This window comes from Gossypium hirsutum, chromosome D12 (assembly GCF_007990345.1).
Source record: "Gossypium hirsutum isolate 1008001.06 chromosome D12, Gossypium_hirsutum_v2.1, whole genome shotgun sequence".
Taxonomy (NCBI): domain Eukaryota; kingdom Viridiplantae; phylum Streptophyta; class Magnoliopsida; order Malvales; family Malvaceae; genus Gossypium; species Gossypium hirsutum.
Window position 1 is genome coordinate 13,253,884 of NC_053448.1, and position 8,496 is coordinate 13,262,379.

The following is an 8,496-nucleotide window of genomic DNA, read 5'->3' on the forward strand; positions in this document are numbered from 1 at the left end:
ACTCATAATATCATGGGTACATGATCAGCTGTTTGTAACAAACGTGCCATTAATTAATTTTCATATGGTTGAGTGGCATGCCGCGGATCAGGTATTAAGACAGTTCGGTTGCAAGCAACCTACCCTGGACCCTCCACATATATTAGGAGAAATATACGAGATTGACAAAAAAGGGAGGGACCACATATATTGGGCGAACCAACATGCTCCGTATATCTTTCTATGGAACGCCCAACATGAGAGGTGACCCCCCTTGTTTTTTCTCGGACACCGGGTTCATTCCTTCACGCGAGTACGCAAAATGGTACTTTGAAAATGGGTTGCCTTACATTTACCACGATCAATACATGTTGATTCCGGAACATGCACTACCAGAATCTACTTGATGGCGTAGGACCAGAACATGATCGTGTCGTAACCGAGTTCCACCATTTAGAAACACAGATTCTATCTCCAACACCGATCCCGAGCCTGACTATGAAACATCTAAGGAAACCTCGCATATCCCTAATCTAAATCCTACTTTGTTCAAGGATATATTTGGCGAAGACCCCAAGCCTCAACATTCGACACACTCCAGATCGTCCTCATACCACCCATAGCTCCATCGACAATCACTTACACCTAACATTGAAGATATTTTTGGCTCGGCACCTCCAGTATTGCAATACCCCAACACCCCCGATGATGGGGTATACGATTATACATCTTTCTACAACACACCGGAAGGGACACCGGAGGTCGGCCTGAGCAACTATCAAATGCCTCAACAAGCTACACACCCTCGCCGACGGAGGCACCCTAAATGTTATACGCCAGCGCGGTAGACGTCGCCAGAATCTACACAGTTTTGATTTTTTTAGAAATATTTATTCTTAATTTTTTGTACAGACACAAAATATTTGGAATTTTTATCGTAATTATCAAGTTGGCATGGTACAAAATATTAAGTAAAAAATATATAATTCCAACAAATTATATTACTCAAATAATAATATAAAAAACACAAATATTATTCAAAACTAATTTATGAAAATATTTATAATTTATATACGAAAATATAAAATTCGACCAACAAATACAAATTAAAATATTTTTACAGCATCCCAAAATAAAACCCCTTAACTGGTCTACACAATTCACTATATATGGCGGAAGAAGTCATCCGACCCTTAACGGCATAACCTTTGCGGTTCACGTGACAATATATAATTCAACTCCGTTGAAAAATGACAATATATAATTCAACCCCAAAATTTGGTGGTACACTCCCAAACACTCTCATCTACAACCCAGTACATCACACTTATTTGATGATACACTACAAAAATCAATATCCACATTTGATAGTACACTCCTAGACACTCCCATTTTGTGGTATGCTCAAAAATTTTTTTTCCAACCAACTACAATATCACACCCCAAGACCTTCCATATATATAAACTAAGTGGGTGTTGGCCATCAGTGTCCCAACACCTATTTTTTTTAAATCTGATACAAAGGTGCCGGCCACCTGTGTCCCAGCACACGAAAAAGAAAAATTCAGCCCCGAGAAAGCTGAAGTTAGCCATCTAGTTCCCTCAAACCCTAAATTTTTTTTTGAAAAGTGAGGCCAGCACCCACAAAAATAATTTTTTAATCTATAAATTTGGTGTCGGCCATCAGGGTCCCCCAGCCCAATTGTTTTTTTCAAATACTCATGTAAAATATACTAGTATGATACAAGTAGGAAAAAATACTAGGAAGTCGGTCATTTATGTCCCCCAGCCCCAAAATATAATTTTTTAACACTTGAGAAAAATATTAGGTGATGATTGGCACAGATATCTAGGTGGTGTCGGCCTTGTAAGTCCCCACCTTAATTTACTGTTCATTTCAAGTTATTTAGGTATTATTTTTTAATTTAAGTCAATTATGTAATTAATTATTTTTTTGGGCATTTTGGTCAAATAGCCAAAAATTTAAGGGTGACATTGAATATAGACACCCGTAATAAATGCATGAGCCAGCGAAGGTTTATTTGCTTTATCTAAAAAATGAACAAAACACAAGCATTCTATTCTTAGAATATCTAAGAGAAATCTCAGATATCTAACAATTCTAGACCTCTGATCTTGCCTTGAAGAAATTGCTGAAATTTACCTGCTTGGTTCATGGTGAAAGTAAAATAGTATAAAAAGCACAAGTAAATGTCAAACTTTAAGCTGTTAAGATGTTATCCTTTCCAAGCTTTACTATTTTTGATGTTTAACTGCCCAACATGTGACGTTCTCTTAGAGTTCATCGTCCGACATTAAGTCCCAGGAATAGGGCAATGAAGATCGACAGTTTTAATTACATGTACCCTTCTGTTTTTGCTTATATATCATCTTTAAATATTACATTCTTGTTTTATAGTATCTTGTAGTTGTTTTCGAGAAGGAAAAAACAAATAATTTTCAAAGACACTGAAACATTCATGAAGTGACAAGTGTCTTGACTTCAAAGGGAATTATTGGATGGCTGGTGACTTCAACAAATAAAGGGCCAGAAAACTCCCATAATTTTGAGATAAACCGGTTATGCAAAAGGGAAGCCATTAAAGAGCAAAAACAGATGGAGAAGAAAGGACATTTTGTGCTAATTCATGGAGCCTCTCATGGAGCCTGGTGCTGGTATAAAGTGATACCTCAGCTCAAATCAGTGGGTCATAAGGTTACAGCAATGGACATGGCTGGTGCTGGGATTCATCCAAAGCAAGTTCATGAGGTACAGTCCATTTCTGTTTACTTTGAACCGTTGATGAACTTCATGGCGTCGCTCCAACCAGAGGAGAAGGTGATTCTAGTTGGTCACAGCATGGGTGGGTATTGCATATCAGCTGCCATGGAAAGATATCCTGAAAAAGTAGCTGTTGCAGTATTTGCCGCTGCTTACATGGCCAGTCCAACTCTCCCTTTTGTAACTATTTCTCAACAGGTACATGCTTCTGCAATTCTTACCTTGTATTTGGACTTGCTCTTAACTTTCAGTACTGGTTATTTTTCTGACAGTTCAAAGAAAAAATGGATTCCGACAAGGCCATGGACTCTCAGTTTCTTTTCCACAATGGACTAGATAAGCCTCCGACTTCAGCATGCCTTGGACCTAATTTCATGGCATCCAAGTTCTACCAGTTATCCCCACCTGAGGCAAGACTCAGTCAAATTCAATCAATACCCTTCATCATTATATATATATATTTTCAGTTATAAACAATCTCCATTGAAATAAGTTTTCCTCCGAATGTGATGAAAGAACTGATATTTGTTGGTATGAATTGGGGCAGGATTTAACGCTTGCACTAACTTTAGTCAGACATGTTGGTTTCTTTAATGATGAAGAATCAATCAAGGCTGTTGCACTGACCAAGGAGAAATATGGAACGGTTCCTCGAGTTTACATTGTTTGTGGCAAAGATAATATCCTCAAACAAGACTTCCAAAGGTGGATTGTTGAAAGCAGTCCACCAAACGAGGTAAAGTTGATTCCGGATTCGGATCATATGATCATGTTCTCGAAACCGAAGGAATTGTGCTCTTGCCTTGAAGAAATTGCAAAGAAATATACTTGAAAGCGCCATTGATGACTACTCTCACTACTAGGAATTTGCTCAAGATTAGCTGATATGAGATGAATAAATGTCATAACTTCCATTGTTTTAGGCTAGATGCCAAAATGAACTTTTAAGGGAAGTTACGCTTATATTAAATTAGACTTATTTCATCAACTGAAAAGTTTGGTTAATCGCACAAACTCTGCATACAAAAGATATAATGGAAACTAGATAATCACAGATAAAGTTTGCTTTACATGATATTTTTCGACAGTTTACAAGGAAAGGAGTCAATTCCAAGATGGATAAGAAATATACATTTGATAACGGCCCTGGCAGCCCTCCAACCTCCATGCTCACTGGCCCCAACTACTTTGCGTACGACGTATATCAGCTCTCTCCTCCTGAGGTAAAAGAACTTTTCATTTTTTTTCTCTCCGATTACAACGATCGGATTCCGTCTTTTCCGCATCAAGAACTATGCTCTTGCCTCCAAGAAATTCCAGAATAATATTGATGACTAATGAAACGGTTGAATAAAAATGGCCTCTTTATTTTGTATGAAAAAAATGCCACATGTCTTGAGATTATTAGTACATTATCATTAGCTCGTAATGGATTTTATTCATTAACAACCAATGCCATAACTTGTTGGCAATCTCGAAGAGAACGTGATATGGAATAATTAGTGGCAACCATAAATTGTTTGGCATTTTTGTTATTTTTAGTTATTGTAACAAAACGTTGTGTCTTGTGCCTGAGTGATTTAATGAAATGGTGCGTGGAAGGGGGTGTTGGAAAAATGGCAGTAGCAAAGAAAGCAAAAACGAATGAAAGAAAAACAAAAGAAAAGAACTCAGCAAGAAAATTTGTAACTGAGAAGTCATCATAATTTCATTCAAACTTTGAATATATGATGGTTACAAAAGTATTTGACAGTTACCTACTAATTTAACTGCTCTTACTTACCAAAAAAAAAATATAGCAACTTGTATACAAAAGAAAGCTGGCATACCAGCTATTACATCAGTCAATCTTTCCTACTAACTTAGCTAACTCATTACAAAGATTTAGGCTAAGTTCCATAGGAACAAATATTCAAAAAAAGTAATTTTATAACTGAACCAACTCCATTTCTTTGCTACAAAATAGTATAGCAGCTAAAATTGTACAATTTGCTGCTGTTGGTCTTTTGACCAATTTGTTGCTGTTGGTTCTTTGTTGCGATGCAGGCCACGGCTTCAACAGGGGGGAAGTGGAAGGGGGGAAATTATATCAATATTCAGAACGGGTCGTTTAGGGTAAGTGACCATTTAAGTGAAATGGTGCAGATTGAGCCTATTTCTATTGGTTGCCAGGTTGTCAATTCCTAGCCATTATTCACCCCTTTTAATGACCAATCACAAAGGGGTGAAGTAGTTAAGAATATATAGCACAGATTTTCTTCCTTAACTTCTCTTATTTCTTTTCTCTCTATTCCTTCTCTTCTTCAATCCTCCTATTTCGAATTCTTTTTCCCTCATCAAAGGTATTAGAGCTTGACGATCCTCATGGCCAACAGCGGAGTAACCATACCACTGCAGAAAGAGATGGGTCTACTGGAACATGAGATGTCTCAGCTGCAACTAGAGTTCATCAAACTTGACACTAAACTGGAGTCTCGCTTCAAGGATCTTCGCGATGAATTCAAAGGAGAAATCAGATCTGAGTTGCACTCACTTTTTGAGCAATATTTTGGACAATTAGCAACTAGTGCTCATGGAATGGTTCAAGATAGAGGCAAGGTATTCTGGGAACACCTCCACTAGGTTTCCACCCAAGGATAATTTATCTGTCACCAGTAGCATATTTAGGGCACTTTGACACTTATTCTCGAGGCAACACAGTGGACATTATGGGGAAAATATTTCAACTGCACTACTCTCGATTTAATGGAATGGATTTTTAGGGTTGGTGGTCCAAACTCGAGTAGTTTTTTAAGGCTGAGAATGTGGGGGATTAGTCTAAAGTCAGGATAGTAATGTTGCATCTAGAAGGGAAAGCCCTTAATTGGCATCATTTCTTTGCACAAAGGCATGGTGGTCTTCATCAACTTACTTGAAAGGTGTATGGTAAGGGACTACAAGAAAGATTTGGGTCTATCAATTTTTTAGACCCCATGACCGAGTTGATATCTCTCAAGCAAACAAGCATAGTTGATCACTATCATGATAATTTTGTGAGTCTCTAAACCAGTTACATTTACCAGAAAGTTATGCATTGAGCATTTTCATCAATAATCTTAAATCAGAGATAGGATAGTATAGGATAGTATTTGAGATTATTTAAACCTACAACTCTGGTAAAGGGTTTTATGATTGCTCAACAAGTGGAAGGTATTGTAAGCACTTTTTTTAGGAAAAGTGTTCCTATAGAAGGAAACTCTAGTTACCCCAAGCCATTGTTCCATACTATTAAAGGATAAAGTCATACTAGAAACTCTACTGCCTCAGCAGTTTATTCTTCCACAGCCTTTAGTAATAAGACACCCTCTAATGCCCTCTTTCAATTTGAAATGGAAGAGAGGAGAAAGAAAGGGTTATGCTTCTAGTACGCCTCCAAATATACACTAGGGCATAAATGTAATAGATTTCAACTTTATCAACTGGTGGTTAAGCCCCAACCTGAGCAGGACATTGAACTTAAGAGCCCTTCTTTTAAAAAGTTTTAGTTCTGTCCTAAGAAATTGGAATCAACAAAACCTGAAGTTGAATCAATAGGTCCAATGTTGTCCCTACATGCCCTCAATGGATCTCAAGGCCACAATACAATGAGGTTTTCAGTTAGAATTGATCATTTGGAGGTTATTATTTTGGTTGACTTTAGTAGTACCCACAACTTTGTGGATTCCAAAATGATAAGGAGGTTAAACCTTTCAACGGATCCATCTTGCCAACTCAAAGTGATGGTTTCTAATGGTGTTTAGCTGGCAACTCAAGGGGTATGTTGATTAGTGGCTTGGGAAGCATAAGGGTACAAGTTCCTTATTGGTTTTATGGTTTTCCCTATTAAAGGTTATGATTTGATTCTTGGTATCGAGTGGCTTTTTTCACTAGGATCAATTATTTGGAACTTCTCTTCTCTGACCATGCAATTTGGGTATCTGGGAAGGTCTTTTACTCTTCAAGGAATCCTTCATAGTGGTCTTCATATTTTATCTGGTGCACAGTTGTCCAAATGTTGCAATATGTTGGAATATGGCCCCCAGTCCTATGTTACTCACTACCACCAATTAGCTAACGTTGACATTACCATTTCAGCCATTGTATGAGGATATAGAGTTGCTCTTAGCTAAATTTGAATATGCGTTTCAACTATCTATAGGGTTATCTCCTGTCAGAATGCAAGACCATAAGATACCCCTCCAAGATGAATCCTAGGTGGTCAAGGTAAAGCTTTATAGGTACCCTACTGTTCAAAAGAATGAAATTGAAAGACTTATTAGGGAAATGTTACAAGCTGAGATAGTGAGGGATAGTAACAGTCTTTTTGCATCACCAATTTTCATGGTGAAAAAGAAATATGGCAGTTGAAGGTTATGTGTGGTTTACAAGCAGCTTAATCAATTGACTACTGAGGAAAAATTTCCAATACTAGTGATTTACGAGCTTCTCGATGAGTTGGGGCAAGCTGTTTATTTTTTAAAGTTGGACTTGAGGTCTGGTTACCACCAAATCAGGATGTGGGAAGGTGACATCCACAAGATAGCATTTAAGACTCATAAGGGCCACTATGAGTTTCTAGTCATGTCATTTGGCCTGACCAATGCACACTTAAGCTTTCAATCCTTAATGAATGGTATTTTCAAACACTTGTTGAGAGAGCTAGTGTTAGTATTTTTTGATGATATTTTAGTGTATTCAGTTGGTTGGTCAGAACACTTATGGCATTTGAGGTAAGTCTTGAGCATTTTAAGGCACCATCAGTTATATGCTAAGAAAGGGAAATGTAGTTTTGGTACTACTCATGTGGAATATTTAGGGCATATAATTTTTGGAGGGTCAGTCCTTTTGGATCCAACAAAGTTTGAAAAGGTCCTTATTGGCCCACACCTAAATCAGCTAAGGACTTGAGGGGATTCTTGGGACTATTAGGATACTAAAGGGGATTTATAAGACAATATGGGGTATTAGCCAAGCCCTTAACAGTCCTATCAAAGGAGGTGGCTTGGAATTAGTCTAACAGTGCACAAAAAGCTTTTGAATAGCTCAAAACAACAATTACCCAAGCACTAGTACTGATTCTTCTAGATTTCAAGAAGGAATTTTATGTAGAGACTGATGCTCGTGGTCAAGGATTTGGAGCAGTTTTACAACAGAAGGGGAGGCCTATTGCTTTTTTCAATAAGGGTTTAGGGGTCAGACATCAAGCCTTTTCCATTTATGACAAGAAGATGCTAGCAGTGTTGCTAGTTGTTAAAAAGTGACACTCTTACTTGGTTGGTAGACACTTTCACATTAAGACTAACCACCAAATCATGTGATTTCTCTCTAACAGATAGACCATCACACTTTATCAGCAGAAATGGGTGGCAAAGATGCTGATGCATTGTCCAAAAGAGACCACTCACATGAAAGCCAATTGCTACAATGTATTAGAAGGGTCTCTTGGTCTGAGCTATGGGAACAAATCCTTGATTCTTATTTAATTGATCCTACTTTGCAACAGATATGTCTTGACCTTTAACAGAAGCCTCAAGTCCATCCCAAGTATTCTTAGGATGGTAAAATTTTGAGAAGAAAAGGGAATGTAGTAGTTGGTAATTATCTCAAATTGATGAAGAATTTTTTTGATTTATTTCATGGTGGTGCTGTAGGGGACACTCATGAGTACATGCAACAAGGCATAGACCCTCAGGGCTTTTATATTGGAAGGGCCTTTC

The 8,496-nt window shown here is 37.7% G+C and overlaps 1 protein-coding gene across 1 annotated transcript; it reads left to right on the top strand.

Moving 5' to 3' along the window:
- The first annotated feature begins 2,059 nt into the window (after positions 1 to 2,059).
- LOC107945316 (methylesterase 10) lies at positions 2,060 to 3,831 on the top strand. The gene is made up of 3 exons (XM_016879275.2): positions 2,060 to 2,959; positions 3,034 to 3,171; positions 3,309 to 3,831. The coding sequence occupies exons 1-3, from the start codon at positions 2,597 to 2,599 to the stop codon at positions 3,591 to 3,593; spliced, it is 786 nt and encodes a 261-aa protein (XP_016734764.1). The 5' UTR covers positions 2,060 to 2,596; the 3' UTR covers positions 3,594 to 3,831.
- Positions 3,832 to 8,496: the final 4,665 nt, after the last annotated feature.

What these genes read in the sequence shown, in the direction of transcription:
- LOC107945316 (XM_016879275.2), top strand. Translation starts at nt 2,597, where the DNA reads ATGGAGAAGAAAGGACATTTTGTGCTAATTCATGGAGCCTCTCATGGA. An exon ending in TTGTAACTATTTCTCAACAG is followed by an intron (nt 2,960 to 3,033) that starts GTACATGCTTCT and finishes TTTTTCTGACAG; the next exon opens with TTCAAAGAAAAAATGGATTC. An exon ending in ACCAGTTATCCCCACCTGAG is followed by an intron (nt 3,172 to 3,308) that starts GCAAGACTCAGT and finishes GAATTGGGGCAG; the next exon opens with GATTTAACGCTTGCACTAAC.